Genomic DNA, 16,677 nt, shown 5'->3' with positions numbered 1-16,677 from the left:
GACCCACGCGCCGGTGGAGAAGTGTCCGTGGCCGGTAACGGCGTTGCGCTGCAGCGCTTTGCCGGGCCTGCGGGTCTCGTCCCCGCCGCCCCGGGCACGCCCCACCTGCTGCCATTCGGTTACAGAAACAAAAAAATTCCTTGCGCTGGAAACCCTGCATGCTCGCGGGAGGTGGGGAAAAAAAGGAGGAAACCACTCTTGCCCCGTGTGAGGATCGAACTCACGACCTTCAGATTATGAGACTGACGCGCTACCTACTGCGCTAACGAGGCTCCTCGATAGGCAAGCCTCCGCGCAGGCCTCTTCAGGGTCTGACCCCTGCGGCTTCGGGGACTTGCTGTAGCTGTTCTGTGCGGTGCTGCCCGAGAAACCTCGAGTCTTCGGAAACGGCTCTTTTTCTGCAGGAGACGCCTGTTTTGTGCTTTTCTTTGCTTCCTTTTGTTTGTTTATTTATTTTGGTTTGGTTTTCCCCCAATTCATTCTTTTCCTATGCTTTTCTGCAAGACAGACCTGAGATTTTCGTGCAAATGGCTCCTCTTTCTCGTGCTGCTCTGCAAAACAGCTGCATTCATGAGAAGTCCTTCGGGGCTCCTGGACATCTTCATCCAGCTCCGCTGGCGAGGAACACACTACGAGGGCTGCACTGAGGGTCTCAAGGCAGCGGTCACCATGACAATCAAATGTCAAACACCTAAACTGGAAGAAGACAAGAAAGCAGACATTTAATTGGTGCAGAAAGTCTCCAAACCTCACCGACATGAGATGTTCGATCGTGTTGGAGAGCCTGAGGATTTTGCTAAAGGTCTCATGGGCAACTCATGTTGTCAGGGGGACAATAACCTGATTTCCAGGGATCTGACTGGCTGTGCATACGGGACGATGAGATGACGAGTCGAAGCTGCAAGGCTTCTGGTATGGACAAAATTGCTACAACCACAGGATGAGTAAATGCAGAACTTACAGCCTGAGCCGCCACGCTCCATCCAGCATTGGCCACGAGCAGAGCGAGGATGTCATTTTTAATAGTCTGCTCATCCTTTGGGGCTTCAATGACAGACAGGTTTAGTGCTCATAAATTCTGATTAAATTAATAAAGCTGCTCCAAACATCTAAAACAAGGTACATGGGCGATGAGTCACCCAAACTAAACATTGGTTGTTTGGAAATGTCTCTGTTTTCCACCTGTATTCAACCACATGATTTTTCTCCTGTGTTATGATGTGTGCAGCTGGTACTTTGAGTTTCTGACACAGCTCTAGAAGACCTTGTCATGTCTGTTTGTTTAGGAACTGATGGATTCATGGAGAAGACAGAAAAAGTACTGATGGCAAGGATTTTCGTGGGAATGAAACAAAAGATGTCCCTGGTGACATTGCCTTGAGCAGAAACTCAGCAGTGTATGGCACACACATGCTTTTCCCTCCTTTGTGTTTTCTATTTTTATCTGGACTTTTTTCTTTCTCCTTTTCCTCTGAATGCTTCTGCTGTTCCTCATCACCCTACAGCCTTCTCTCCCTTTGCCTCACCCACTTGATCCTTACAACTTTATCCCCCAGCCTTGACTCTGCAGATGCTGAGCCACTGCATCCTCCTGCATCCTTCAGCCATTAGACTTCCCCACTGGTCCACTGCCCCTTGTTCCAGTCCACCCCAGCACAATCCAGGACAGCCCATCGTAGATCCATGCCCATTCCCACAGAGCTCCATTGCCTGTGCCCATTTCCTCAGATTAAGAGGGGGAAAAGGAAAAAGTCTGTCCTGCTCCATGATGCGCTGATGTCTCCTGCCAGGGAGAGAAGCCCAGCATAGTCAGAGGCAATTTTACAAGTCCAGGCGCTCAGAGTGACCATATTTCATCTTCCCATGGAGCAGAGAGGGGGAATCCCAGCCTCTCATCACACCAGAGAGGAGAAACAACAGTTTTCTCCACTTCAGGTTTCAAGATGGGGACAGAAAAGGTTTCCAATACTGTTCTTGTGGAGCATCACACAACAGATACAAGCAGAATTTGGAGGCTGGGCATAGTGAAGGTCCTTGGAGCCCAGAAGGCAGAGAGCCCACACAGAACAGGGTGCTTATAACTGAATATAACTTAAAACTTCAGCATTTACCGCCCTGTTATCAGACGGTACATTTGGCACTTTCTCCTCTGTGTTATTGAATCCATTATCTGAATCTACCAGCTTTATTTGTGACGATGGGGAAAGCACTAAAAGTGCATTATCATCATCTCCCATCCTCTGTGCTGCTACCCAGTGCCTGAGCACCTTTCTTTGTAAACATCACCAGAATAATAACCCAGAGCTTCCCAGTCCTGCTGTTCCAGGCAGGCAGCTTGCAGCCCTTACCCCAGGGCTCTTGAAAAAAAGGATATACCAAAAGGAAAAATTTCATTGTTTCATTTCCCTTCGGCAATTAAGGAGCTGATGCAGCTCCCGCTATAGTCAATTAGTCTTCACGCTCACTCTAAAGGGCTTTGGATTCGTCCCAAAGTTAGTGTCCTCATTTTCTGTAATCCTGGAAGTGTTTACGCCTTCCCAGCCTCTGAGCAGGGATGAGCCGGCTGATGGCATATCCAGCCAATTATAACCTGAACGGCTAGGAAAGAATTATTTATTTTCCATTTGGCAAGAGGGACAGAAAAGTATGGCAAGGCAGGCTGAGACAGATGAACAAACCCTCTTTGCAAGCCCTGTTTGCCACACAAAGTATTTGCAGCATGTTTTTTTGGCACAAGCCTGCAGTGCGATTTGTGCTTTGTAATAAGCATCCTTGGAGGCAGGGCACTTTGAAGAGAGAATATTTCAATAGAAAGACTGAAGAATTTTCCTTTGTTTTTTTTTGTGATGCACACATTTTAATTTCAGATATTCTCCCCTTGCTATTGTAAGCTGGAAAATAGCTCTTCTCATCCTGATTTTTAATATTTCCCACCTTCTTCCTTTCTGTCTGGACACTGATCTCACCAGATTTTGCAGGATAAACTGATCAGTGGACAGACTGGGCTCTTCTTGGAAAACCCAGAGCACTGCAGAAAATGCTGCTGCTGACTCAGGAAAGGTTTTGCATCCTTCTACTTTAGAACTGAGCTTGGTGCCTCCTCTTTAACAAAAAGTGTATGATCTTTCTTCAACATACTGTCCTTGCAATGAGCTATTAGTGGATTTTACTATTAGCTGTGGTCAAGAGCACTTGGGATCACCAAAAACTTTATAGCACTTCTACCAGAAGGAGTTGTTGTTGTTCTTTCAGCTTTGGCTGCGGTCCAGCCTGAACAATTTCATTGTGCCCAGCACCTCTGGCAGCTCGGCTCAACACACAGCAGCATTATCCCATTCAGGACAGATCACGGGACGGGCAGTCAGGTGTTTGAGATGCTATTTATTACTGGCTGGTCTGCTGAGCAATGGTTGTGCAATGGCAGGCAGCTCGCTGAGTCTCTGCGTGCCTCAGTTTCTCACGGTGTAAATAAGGAGGGTGTTTACTGAAGCCACAGGCTACGTAGTACCTGGTTAATATTTGATGTGTGGAATTGCTTGAATCCTAGGAGTATTAAAAATCAGTGGCAGACTTTGTTGCACGCTGTATATTCCACAATTTCCCTGTTATGCCTCCCGCACTCACACTGTCGTTACTGCTTGCCAAGAGGTTATGGATCTTTTTGAGTGAAAAGTAGTACATAAACATAAGTTATTGTTGCTTACAACAACTGATTTACTGTATTTCCTTGTAAAACCAATGGCTCACATTTAAAACTTGATCCCAAAGCCAATAAATGTTTGCTGGAACCGATGTTGGGGTTACAGTCCACAGCAATGATGTCTTGGGCAATACCTCTTGCAGGGGGAGTGCAATGAGTTTTTAGCCAAACATTCTAAAAAATGATGTTTTTGTGATGACGTTGCACACATCTGTGTGTTAGTATGGATTTACCATCCAGAAAAGCATCTGTCTAATGATCTCAAAAGCGTTATATTCCAAAAGTCTTGTGAAATAGGTGGCCAGATAGAGGAGAGAGACAGTGTCAGTGTTCCCACCAAGGGACAGGCTCATCTGTTGTTGGATCTCAGACAAAACCCACATAGGGAAAACGTTCCACGAGTGGTTTCTTTAGTTTCACTTTTCTCAAATTACACTTTTATATCCCCACAAAAGAGAGAGATTTTGTTATTCTTATCAATTCTTGCTAGAGTTTTGCTAACTCAGAAGGTGACTTGCACAGAGCAAATCAAAGTTTGGGAATTCGTTCCTAGAGTACTCACCAGCTTAAGACAAATTAAAGATTAAAACTTCTCAAAATAGTTATTTTAAGTCATTGCAAACAATTCACTACAATCTGATTCTATCTGAAAATCTCCAATAATAGCTGGGTAATGGCTGCACACTGTATTAAAAAAAAATCAAGGCCCACATTGATCTTTAGCTGAGCTAGCTCAATAAGAACAATTCATGAGAAAATAACTGAGGGATTTTGATTCAGGTTTAAATGCAAGTTACCCTTAGCACAGTGTCCTTCCTTTCATTTTATGGGGGTTTTATCTCTATGTTTCTGGTGAATTTAATACTGCTGACAGCTGCTGAGCTAATAGCCCCAGACACTGAAGTGCTGTCTGCCAGCGAGGGGGTAGCAATGCAGAGGAACAGCTTTGTCTATACACCAGAAAAAAGCCTTTTCAGTATTATTTTACCAGAAAAATGAAGGAACGGTTTATACACTCACTTTGTTGTGGGGCAGCTCATATGGAAACTCGGTTTTCTCTGGCATTAGTGGTAAGCGGGAGTTTTTCCCCAGGGAAATGCTGTAAATATCAGCTTGGGTTTGGAGTCACCATCCATACTGGCTTTTTAACAACAAAAAAAGAAAATATATAATGGTTGGGAAAGCCTGTGTTTTTCTGTTTGTTTTCCTTTTTTGTTTGCTTAATTCAGACTTAAGATTCAGTACGTCCCGCTGTACAGGGTGCAGACACGAGGACCTGAGCTGGAATCCAACCCCAGCCTGTGCTCTAACCTGCTCTGTAAGTCTGGGCGAATCACATCTCTTTTGCTTCATGAAAAACCAGGGCTGACAGGTATTGTAAGAGATTATTACCTCATTCCTCTCCCTGAGATAAGAACAATTCTTCCTAAACTCTTCAGAACAGATGTTTTACTAATTTCCTGTTAAATAAAAGTATTGGATGGTGACTATTACACTGCTTTCCTAGGCAATTTGTTCCGGTGCTCAGCTATTCTTACCCTTAACCCAATGTCTAATTTCTATTGTCTTTTCCAAGGTGTAAGCTCATTATTTCTCGTCCTACACTCACTGCATGCAGAGAAGAGCTAATTCCCTTCTGCTCTGCAGCAACCTCTTGCATATTTGAAGACAATGTAATGTCTCCTTCCAGTTACATCTTCCCCTCTTCAGACTAAATGTTTTATAAAGTGTTCTAAGACTAGAAAAAAAACACTCTGTGGGCTGGATTTTTAAAGGGCTCTGTTCTAGCACAGTCACCAAGTTTGAAGCAAAAAGCATTTGCAAAAGCGTCATTTTCTCACCGGGGATGGAGAAGGGTGCTTAGGCGGAGCCGGTCCCAAAGCCTGTGTCCATGCTGTCGTCCCAACTGCGCCTAACACCTTTCTCAAGTCCAGACTCACCAACTGTCTGTGCTGTCGACACGCAGACACGGGGAAACGCTGAGATGAGGAGGGGAAGGTCAAGCGAGTCTCAGCGCGGATCTAAGTTTTCCTTCTCACCGTCTCTGCGGATTATTCATGAGCGGAACATGCGATAGCCCAGCCTGTCAGCAGATACTCTGATTGTGGCTCTTCCCGAGCACCATATGGATGCTTTCAGCCTGAGCTGCAGCCTTGCCAACAGTTGGGAGCGTGGATGAAAAACCGCACGACACGCAGCACTTGGTATTGTTGGTCCTGCCACGAGGACTGACCTGGACACCCCAAAAAAACAGAGCTATGTGGTTTCAGCAGGGCTGGTCCTCCTGCCCACAGCATCACAGCCCGCGGCGGTCCCTGAGGGACATCAATTCTTCCTCAGCCCATAAAATGTTCGGTGGTTTGTTTTTTTTTTTAAAGGCAGTCATTTAAATAAGAAAGAATTCCGTTGAAATGGATATTAGGAAAAAATTCTTCACAGAGAGGTTGTGAAGCATTGGAACAGGCTGCCCAGGGCAGTGGTGGAGTCGCCATCCCCGGAGGGGGCTAAAAGGCAAACAGATGACATTCTTAGGGGACACAGTTTAGCGCTAGAGTTACATTATGGTTGGACTCGATGATCTTGAGGGTCTCTTCTAACCAAGATGATTTAATTGTTCTATGATTCTATGATCATCCACGATGTCTCACCTGCTGTCCCTGGACAGTGATGTGACGGATGGAGCATTCACAGACCTTTGGGCTGTTTTTCTCTCCTTGGTTAGTCACATCTTTAGGTGTCTCATCCCATAATTACACAGCCACCGGAACTGTATGACCCTGAATCACAAAATTAGGTAACGAACCCTCATTCCAGCATGACAGCACAGCATTACTCCAACTTTGATCCATCTTTCCACCCCCAAAAATACAACCCCCCTGATAATCCCAAAGCTGCTTAGAAAACGTTCCTTCTCACTCTCCTTTCGATAAGGACACTGATGGCTGCAACTCCTTGTCCCTTCAGCTGCAGAAGCTGGATTGTACGGCGAGATTGTGTAGTCCTATTGCTGCAAAATCATTCTTATATTTCAAAACACGGTGCTGGGAACATATGTGAGAGAAAGAGAAAGCAAGGCAGCTGAAAGTCTACAGTCAACAGCTTGTGTCAGAAAGCTGCTAAAGGAAGGAACAGTTGGGCATTTATAATCGCAGGATGAACGTGAGCAAACTTGGCTTGCAACCGAAATTGTTTGCGAGCTAATCAATTCCTGACAGACCGCACGAGGCCAGGTGGTGGGCTTCAAAGTGAACTGGAACACCTGCCCCTAAATTGTTTTTCCCTGAACGTAAACTTTGCCGTGGCCTCCTCGTGCTCCCTTCTGTCTGTGCTGAAGGCAAACTGAAGGCTCATCACTCAACTTGCACCTCTGCAGGGAGGCAAAGTCACTTAAGAGCACATGGTGTTGGGGGTGGACATGGTGGGTGGCTCCAAGGTGGCCATTGCTGTGTGTTGCTGAGGGAGAACATGGCAAGGCACTATGAGGCAGCTATAGCTTTGTGTTGCTGAGAGGAGGACATGTCAGGGTGCCCAACAGTGGCCGTGGCTGTGTGTCCCTGAGAGGTGACCCTGGCAGGGCACTCCGAGGCAGCCATGGCGTTTGCTAAGGGCGGACACTGGCAGGGCACTCTGAGGTGGCCATGGCTGTGTGTTGCTGAGGAGAGACACTGTGAGGACTCTCAGAGGCGGCCATGGCTGTGTGTCACTGAAGGGGGACACTGGCAGGGCCCTCTGAGGCAGCCATCACCGTGTGTTGCTGAGGGGGGCATATGGTAGGGCTGAGGCAGCCATGGATGTGTGTCACTGAGGGGGGACCGACAGGACTCTCTGAGGCAGCCAGGGCCGCTTGTCTCTGAAAGGGAACACTGGCACTCTGAGGCAGCCACGGCTGTGTCGCCAAGGCGGAACACGGCAGGGTACACCATGGCCGTACACCCCGCGGGGCGACGCCCCGAGGCACAGCACCCAGCCGCGGGGAGGCGGCGGGCGGCCCATCCCGCCACACTCAAGATGTCGGCGGTGCCCGCCCCGCCGTGACGCGCGGTGTCAGCTGACAGCGGAGCCGCCGGTGGTGGCGGCGGGGGGCGGGCGCCGGCACTCGGAGTCGTCCGCCGCCGCCGCGCAGAGCCGCCGCCGGGCCTGAGGCCGAGCCGCCGCCGCCATGCCTTCGGAGAAGACCTTCAAGCAGCGCCGCACCTTCGGTGAGCTCTCCGGGAAGGGACGCGGCGGGGCGGGGGCGCTGACAGCGCCCGCCGGCTGTCCCGGCCCCCTCCGGGCCTCGTCGCTCGGGCTGCGGGGGCGGCCGGTGGGACAGGCCGGCGGTGGCTGCCGTCGTTACGGGGAGGGATCGGCGAAGCGGAGAGCGGGCAGATCTCGTCAAGGAGCCGCGGAGACCCCCGGGCCGGGACCGGCTGCTGCTGACAGCGGAGCTCCGGAGCGGGCCCGGCCACCCTGCCCTGCTCAGCGGCCGCCGGGCCCGAAGGGGAATCGCCGCCTGCTCGGGGCTGCGATGGAAACAAACCCCGGCTCGGGCTCCGCGGGGCTGGTTCCGCCCCGGCAGCCGGGCCGAGCCCCCCGCGTGGGGACAGAGCCTGGGAGTTTTGGGGCTGGGGGCTCCTGGAGGTCTCCTGGGGGTGTCGGGGTGTGCGGGAGGTGGCGAAGCTGCATCAGGGTGAGCTCAGCGCTGGCAAAGGAGCCAGGGGTGGGGAGATGGTTCTCTCTCCATCATCCATTATCGACGGCGGAATTCCCAAGAGCCTGGAAAACATCGCTTGTGTGTGTGCCAGGAGCCGTGGCCGCCCCGTGTCCGGCTCCGGCTGCGCCATGGGCAGAACTGGGCTCTGCTGGGTTGGTACCAGGCGCCGTGTCAGGAATTCTCTGCCCAGGGAGCTGCGAGCAACCGGGATGTCTAAACCTCCTGTCTCCAGTTATTGAGAACTAGCAAGGCATGGAAAAGAGCTGTGTAATGACGGCTGGGGCAATGAGATTAGTCTTTTTTCTAGAAGGAACAGCCTTGGTAGAGCGGTGCCAGTGCTTCTTTCTGTGCTTAGGATGGGACCAAAGCAATCCAGGAGCTTGGGATCTGCTCATGTGTGTTGGCGAGGCAGGCTGAAACGCGCTGAGGGTAACGAGAACTGGCAGCGTAACCTATTTCTGCATGAACTATAAAATCCTGTACATAAAATGGAATTGGTGGAAGTAATTGATCCAGATTTTCTTTTCCTTCTGCTGTTGGGTTAAAGTCAAGCTGCTTAAGAGAGCTTTCTGGTGAGCCCACCCTTGTCTTGGCTGTTCCATTAAACCTAAGCTGTTCTCCATGTTGAAGCAGAGGGAATTCTGATCTAATGGAGCCTGTGTTTAAGCTGCCCCTCTTCTCGGAGCCTTCCAAAACTGTTGTTGACCCCATGGGCTGTCAGCAGTCTGTGTTGCAGGTATTAAGTTCAGCTAGGATGGCAGCCAAGCAGTTGCCGCCGCAACTAGTGTCGTCAGAGAACAGTGTTTATCTGTGGCTGACTGCAGCCTGATTTTGAACACACCGTCTACAATAATCTCAATGGTTTGTCCAGGTTATGTTCCTTCTACTGCAGGGAGTGCTGCTGAATAACGTTGCTGTGAACAGATCTGTTTCAGTTGAAAAGTTAAACGTTTCTGTGGTTGCTGGGTTGACAGTTGGTCTCATTCACTCCCTGTATCTCTTGTGTTTCTGGTTAATCTTAAAAAGTATTTTAATTAGCTAGTAATCTGTGCCCCTGAGGTGTTAGTGCTGGTCTGTAGGAGTGAGGCTGGGGATGTGCAGCCGGGTGAAGGCTTTGCATTCCCCTCGCCTTAGTGCTGCTTGATTCACCTCCAGCATAAAACCGTGATTCACGTGAGTTGCATTTCCTTCCCGAATTCTTCAAAAGGCTCATTTGATGCACGCAGATGAACTAATGGGGAGCTGAGTGATGTTACCGCTGCGTGACGGGGCAGGCGCTGCGTCCTGTGCATTAACACACCAGCACAGAGTGGGTCAGTGCGTGCTGATTGAAGCTCTTCCCCTCCCGTGAGCGGCACCTCTCCCCGGGCAGGTGTCTGTTAAAGCCGTGATGCAATGCTAAATCTTCTCTGAGAGGTGCTGATAAGATGGAAACGGCTTGGAAAGCCCCAGCCTGCAGAAAAGAACTGGAAAGGTTAAAACTGAGTTCACTGAATGTGAAAGTAGGGTGTAAGCAGATGCAACTGCCTCTGAACGCAGCCGCGTCTGTTTGCTTTGGCTCGGATGTACTTTAGCCTGGTTTATAATATTGGTGCTGTTAATATTTATGTCTGAGGAGAGGTGAACTTTATCCTCAAAACTGGCATGGAAAGCAGTGAAATGTTCAGGTACACAAGGAGCTCCCAGCAGCTTCTGCGACAGTGGGTGCGGCAGAATCAAAATAGAAAACTGGAATTCGGTAACACGAGAGCGCACGACGAAAGCTGATGCTGCCAGGCTCCGGCTGCTCCTGAGTCTCAAGTAATTGTCGACAATTTCCTCTCCTGTGATCTCGCAGAAATCATGCAGGATATTCAGTCATTAACTTGGGGGGTGTTATTTGATGCCGTGAATTTATGAGATTAAGTGTCTGCTGTAGTGGGGAGAAAGTGAAGGGGGATGCTTGTGGGGGGGTGCATCTCCTTTAACACTTTCTAGGCAGCATGCAGTGCTTGTCACCTTGGGTTAAAGAGCGAAGTATCACCTGTCAGAGGAGACGCTTTACTTGTGACAGTGCCGTCCCAGTCCAAAACTGCTTGGCCTGAATTTGCCTTTGTGGCCTTTACTAACAGGCAGCCCCTCTCTTCAGTGGTGGAAAAATAAGGTAATAACAGCATTAAGTGTTGATGTTTGAACAGATTTTTTTTTAATCTCTTGCAGAGCAAAGAGTGGAAGATGTACGACTGATTCGAGATCAGCATCCAACTAAAATACCAGTAAGTCTGGTTCTTTCCATTTTTCACTTCAATTTCCAGTCTCGTTTTCTTTTTCATAGTTAGAAACCTGTAAAAGAGCTGTCCTGATGTGAGACCAAATGAAAATCTGGCTGTTCTGGGTCATTAAGCCTGGATTTCAGAAACATTCTCAAGGCAGTAACTGGCAGTCAGCGTGGCAGCGCAAGGTGCTCACTGGGGAATGGAGAAAACGAGGTTTCCTGCGTACTGAAGTCATGTGTTGTAATTTCAAAGGAAACCACACCCGGCTGAGCTCTGAGATTCTCTTGAGTGTTCATCTCTTCTCATCTCTTAAATGCTTCTTGGCTGTCAAACCCACAAACCTCCCCTTGAAAAGCAGAGCAGCCCTCACCTTGTCATTTTTCTGTAGCTGGTCAGCTCTAAATGCTGCCTGAAGTTTTATTTTCTTTTATTTATGGTGTCCTCAAGGTTACGAATGCAAAGCAAAGCATCCTAGGAAGCAGAAGACATGGATCAGGTTCTTTTTGCTCCACAACTGGTGGGCTTTGTGTGACGGCTGTCAGCGCAGTAAGCGATAAATAGAACTGTCTTTATTGCCACTTGGTGGAACAGGGAAGGTCTCAGGAGATCTTGGGGGGCTGAAGAGAGAAATTAATCAGACCCGTCAACCATTGGTTCTCATTGCTGAGAGCTGATGATCCCTGCAAGTGGAGATTCTTGTGTGAACAACGTGCGTGCAAACTGTCAGCAGTTCTGGTGCCAGTTCATTAACGGAAGCGGTTGTCACTGTATCAAATCGAAACCGAAAGGTTTTCAGCTTTTCTTGAGCTTTAAACTACTTCATCTCAAAGCCACTGCTGCTGGTTTTCTGTGCTGTTGGGCATGAGAACAAGTAATATTTTATAGCAGAGATTTTCTGCCTTTTCTGGAACGTGCAGTTTTCCCCAAAGGCCCTTTCCTACTCAGTCTCTTTCCTGACAGCAGGTTGCTTTCTCACCCACCTTTCACAGATCACTCAGTTGTCCCCAAGCTCTGTGACTGCAGATCGAAAGCCATCGACTTAGAGCAAAGCTCTTGTTTTTAAGTCAGCTGTGGACATATTACTGGCAAAAAAGAAATGCAGAGGTACCTAAGCAAGTGGCTGAAGATGCAGTGATGCCAATCCCAGCTGTGGCAGAGCCCTGCTGGGATCCCTCAGGGCTTGTTGTGGTTGTCTGTCCATGTCTTAGCCTGAGTCACGGCCTCGTTATTGTCATTAGCAGCTCCGGATGAGATCAGACGCAACGTCACACTCATGCTAAATCCCTCCTGTGCTGTCAACATCCTTCATTTTGCTGTTGGAAATATTATCTATACATTATGATCTACCTTTTTAAAAGTAGTATTTTTTTTTCAGAATGAACCAGCATTTATTGAAACCGGTGTAATTAAATACATTTCCTCAATATCTCTTCACCTATGCAGCGACTGAATATCAACACAGCCAGACCCCGTGAGCGTGGCAGCGATCCAAGCGAATGGTGTCACGTAGCTACCGCTGATTTAAAAACAACAAAACCCACGTGGCTGTGGAAACAGGAGTGCACGAATTCTGAGATCATTTCTTAAAAGCAGGAACTACACACAGTTGCTGGGCAGGGTGCTGCTTAAATTGGCAAATCTGCCATTTCCTCCTGAATTTGGTAGTTACTACATAACAATCTTGACAGAATTACTGGTTCCTAAGCTAAGTCTTGAGATTAAGGAGGAGGAAATTCTCTCCTTTGAGGCTTTATACCTTTCAAAAGTAGCTCTCATGTGTTAGAGGAACGATGAGAGGTGAACAGAATAGCATAGTGATCTGGAAGGCCAATTCTTAGAAAGAGGTGGCCTGAAACTGGAGAAATTCTTGTGAAAACTGCGTGAGTTTGCAGCCCAGGTGCTTTAGTCAGCCGCTGTAAGGTGACAGAGGGGCGTGCACTTTATTTTCTCTTGGGTTTCCTTGTTGCTGGGTGGTTCAGTGCTCCATTAAACGATTCCAGCAAACGAGCTGTTCCAAAACGGCACTGCAACTGTTAAATCCCTGTTACCCCTTCATGCAGGGACATGCAAACAGAACAAGAGGGGCAGGGAAATAATGTTAATTTTCCTTTTCAGATTCGGGACGCTGCCTTCACAAATGTAGGGAAATAGATTTGAGCATAAATTTTTGTACCTTGCTGTGTGTAAAACAGAGCGGGAGAGACGAGGGCACCAGACACCTTTTCACATCTTCTGCTCCTTTCTGTTTGTTTCTTTTTAGGTGATCATTGAACGGTACAAGGGAGAGAAGCAGCTTCCAGTTTTGGATAAGACCAAGTTCCTGGTGCCGGATCATGTCAACATGAGCGAGCTGATCAAAATTATCAGGTAGTGTGCTGGGATTTCAGTGCAAGCTGCATCAACCTCATGCTTTGTTAGTTCCCCACCTGCTGTGTGCAGCTGGGAACTCTTTAAATGGAAAATTCATCTAACAAGCCCTTGGTATCATCACTAGGACAAATTCCTGAAAAAAGCTGAGCTGTTAGTCTGATTGCCTGAGAAATAACAGCTTCCCAGAGGTAGCGGGGGGATTGTGGGGCCACGAATCGCTGTCTAACATGGGTGCCTAGGGTCCAGGGCCCCAGTGCTTCCCACTGGGCTATTTTCAGATGCTTTTTTTGGTGTTGTGCCTGGGAGTCCCTCTCCCACCCGCTGGAGGGGGAGTTCAGGCTCAGAGCCAGAGCTCTGAGCTGTCGCTTTGGGTTGATGTTGGCATCCTTTGATCATGGAATGAGGTTTCCCTCGGTGACAGTGTTGAGGCCTGAAAAACACACGTTCAGACCAGTGTCTTTCTGTCCCGGACTGCGGCTCGAGTGCCGCTCTGTGCCGGAGCTTGAGCTTTGCTCGCAAGAGAAGGCAAAGGGGAAGTAGCCCTGGAGTGGAAGTTGTGTGGTCTAGAATCGCGGTCAGAAGTTCTCCTAGAAGGGCATTTCTCCTGGCTTGATGTCAAGAACGAGTATTTGATTAGCGAGAGCTCTCAAGCGGTAAACTTGGAGGTCACCAGCAAACCAGAATTTGCTTTTTGTCGAACACGGTGTAGCAGCGAGTCGGTTCTTGGAGGCCACAAACTGTAAAACCTGAGAGTTGTCCCAGGTGTCCAAACAATTCCCTCCCTCAGAGTTTGTACAAAAACTGTCACAAGCAAATCCCAGCTCTTATACGAGCAGGAGAGTTTTGGACACAGGAACCAGATTGCTCAAGTCTTCCAGAATTTCTCATGAACATGAAAGGCCCCTGGGCAAAACGTTTAACAGCAAAGTGAAGGATTTTTCCCACCTTTTTCTTTTGGCTTTATTTAGGTGACTTGGTAGCAGCTGGGCTTGGTCCTCGGCCAGCTCCTCCTGCACAGAGCAGAGCTTGTCCTCACTGAGCTGCTGCCGCTCAGCTGGGTGAGCAGAGCCTGGCTTTGGAAGGGTCCATTCCAGAGCTGTGCCTGGATGTTCAATAAATCCTTTCCAGCTGCCGCTGCCCCTCAGCAGTGAGCAGAAGCAGCAGGAAGCTCTTCTGATCTCTTGTTCTTTCCTTCTTTTCTTTGATTGCACCTCCACATATCCGAGTTCCTCCTGCTCACTTGGTTTGTGAAGCAGGAGCTGCTCTCTGCAGACCGGCTGCCAGCAGGCAGTTCAGCAGAAATAACCCATTTCCCCTCAACTGGAATGAACAGTCCAAGGGGACACCCCAGTTACATGTTTGCTGTGAGTCTGTAGCTCTCTGAGATGAGAGGAAATGGCATCGAGTTGCAGCAGAGGAGGTTGAATCTGGGGAACAGTTTCTTCCCCAAAGGGCTGTGGGGCATTGGAACAGGCTGCCCAGGGCAGTGCTGGAGTCACCGTCCCTGGAGGGGTTGAACAGACAGAGATGAGGATCTTAGAGACATGGGTAGTGCCAGGGGTGGGTTAATGGTTGGACTCCATGATCTTGAGGGTATTTTCCAACCGAAATGATTCTATGAGTCTGTGAATTTAACACAACCTCGAGGTGGGAAGCAAATCCCTTCTGCAGTGATGGGGCTGCTTTGGGTGGGGCCATCTTACTGCTGTTGGTGGCCGAGGACTTTCTTCTGCCATCTGTCCTAAAACCTTTGTTAACCATGAGTGGAAACGCTTTGTTGTGACTGTGAAACTCCTTCCCCCCCTCCCCGGCCTCTTCCTCCAGGCGACGCCTGCAGCTGAACTCCAACCAGGCCTTCTTCCTCCTGGTGAATGGCCACAGCATGGTGAGCGTCTCCACCCCCATCTCCGAGGTGTACGAGAGCGAGAAGGACGAGGACGGGTTCCTGTACATGGTGTACGCCTCTCAGGAGACTTTTGGAGTGCAATCTTCCATCTAGACATGCAGGCGGCTTCTAGCCTAGGATTTGGGTTGACCCTTGGCCATCACCCCCACTCTTCCCCACACACACCCCAGGGAAAGACACGGATGTCACCTCTGCTCTCGGTCCCTTAGCGTAGTCTTGCTTTAGCAGGTGTCTCATCTTACCTTGCCTTGTTTGTGACTATTAAACAGTACAGACGAGCACCTCCAGCTTCGAAACCTGCTGTAATATTCCACACAGGCACATTTACATTTCTGGACTTGACGAACGGAACCTGATTGTGCATGTGACAATTGCAAATAAAGGGACATTTGATTGACTTTAAAAAGCAAACAGGCACCACGGAGGAGCTCAAGTGTTTCATGTGGAAAACCTCCCTATGATTCCGAAATTTTTTTTTAAATGGGAAGGCTTTTTACGAGAGCAAATATGGTTTAATGTTCCAAAGCGGAGCTTTGTCTTGGGCAGCTCGATGAGACGCATGTCAGCGCTGCAGGGAGTTAAGGCGAGGGCTTGGGGTGAGCTGGGGGAGTCCAACTCTTCTTGTCTCTTTTTTTTTCGCAGCACCGCAAACTTAGAAACGGTGCCAGTTTCTGAAATACTCTTTACCAAACACGACAGCTTTATTGTAGTTTTTAGGAAGTGTTTAAGTGTAAAATACGCACCCAGATAGGTAACGTTGAAATAAACTCCCATCTGTGCTGAATTCCCAAGGCCTGTGTGTTCAGTGAGACACTGGTGTTCGATGGGCTGCTTTCCAAAAGCTCATCCCCCCAGCCCGAGGGTTTGCGGTTCCCCAAGGTGTCGAGGGACAGGGGCTGGCGGGTCCGTGCCGGTGCCACCACGGCACCAGCAGCGCCCGCGTCGCCCCCTCCGCATGGCGCATCGCACCGGGACACGGGGACACACCACTGGAACCCCCAGTCGCTTCTACCACGGCGGGGGGATCGGGGAGAACCGCTTTTAGAAGCAGCTCGCGCCCAGGAGTTGTGAGTTAACGAACAAATTATTATTTTGACTTTCTTTTCCTTCACTGAATCTCCTGCCGCCTGCCTGGCGTTTGGAGCAGTGGCAGCGGCACCGTCCCGAGCGGGGACGCAGGACGGCAGCGCGTAGGACCTGTGGTTTATTCCCTCTCTAGAGTCGTTGTCACGTGGAGCGTAGCGGGATGAGATTTCTCTTGTATATTATGTGTCTGTGAACTAACCCCACCTGTTACTGGAAGCTAACTCACTAGAACGGGGGAAAAAGAAGCAATACTGCTGTGTCTTGGCACTCTCAGCTCAGCAAGGTGTACAGTTTGTACCGACGACACCTCTTTGCATGCATCTCGGTCACAGTGCTTCTGATTTTTTATTGTTCTTTGTGTTTTTACTCCAACATAAACTTTTAAATGCAGCTTGTTCTACGTTTAGTTTTGTTCGTGTAAGAAATTGTTTAACTCATAACTGACAACCATACTTGTAATTACGACGTGATCGACTGATATTCCTGTACAAATGTTGCTTTTTTTAAAAATTAATACAGTGCTGATATGGATGGATTACATCCCTACTTATTTATGGCTTGCGTGGTTCTTTCTAGACATTTTTCTCCATTGAGTCTCTGTAGGGAAGGGCACAGACGTCTGTTCCACCAGCTCTGGGATGCACAAGGTGCAAAACATGAGGCCAGG

General features: G+C 48.9%; 1 protein-coding gene and 1 non-coding gene across 2 annotated transcripts; one reads left to right on the top strand and one right to left on the bottom strand.

The window, feature by feature from the left end:
- Positions 1 to 199: 199 nt before the first annotated feature.
- Positions 200 to 272, bottom strand: TRNAM-CAU (transfer RNA methionine (anticodon CAU)). The gene has a single exon. It is a non-coding gene; the product is annotated as a tRNA-Met (tRNA).
- Positions 273 to 7,755: 7,483 nt separating this feature from the next.
- On the top strand, positions 7,756 to 16,560 carry MAP1LC3B (microtubule associated protein 1 light chain 3 beta). Its single transcript, XM_065848411.2, has 4 exons — positions 7,756 to 7,899; positions 10,593 to 10,648; positions 12,909 to 13,015; positions 14,843 to 16,560. Exons 1-4 carry the CDS (start codon positions 7,860 to 7,862, stop codon positions 15,015 to 15,017), a joined length of 378 nt encoding a protein of 125 aa, XP_065704483.1. The 5' UTR covers positions 7,756 to 7,859; the 3' UTR covers positions 15,018 to 16,560.
- Positions 16,561 to 16,677: the final 117 nt, after the last annotated feature.

Source organism: Patagioenas fasciata, chromosome 13 (genome assembly GCF_037038585.1).
Source record: "Patagioenas fasciata isolate bPatFas1 chromosome 13, bPatFas1.hap1, whole genome shotgun sequence".
Classification (NCBI taxonomy): domain Eukaryota; kingdom Metazoa; phylum Chordata; class Aves; order Columbiformes; family Columbidae; genus Patagioenas; species Patagioenas fasciata.
Note: the sequence above shows the minus strand (reverse complement) of the source record. Positions and strands in the feature narration are given on the sequence as shown.

What these genes read in the sequence shown, in the direction of transcription:
- MAP1LC3B (XM_065848411.2), top strand. Translation starts at nt 7,860, where the DNA reads ATGCCTTCGGAGAAGACCTTCAAGCAGCGCCGCACCTTCG. An exon ending in AGCATCCAACTAAAATACCA is followed by an intron (nt 10,649 to 12,908) that starts GTAAGTCTGGTT and finishes GTTTCTTTTTAG; the next exon opens with GTGATCATTGAACGGTACAA. An exon ending in GAGCTGATCAAAATTATCAG is followed by an intron (nt 13,016 to 14,842) that starts GTAGTGTGCTGG and finishes CTCTTCCTCCAG; the next exon opens with GCGACGCCTGCAGCTGAACT.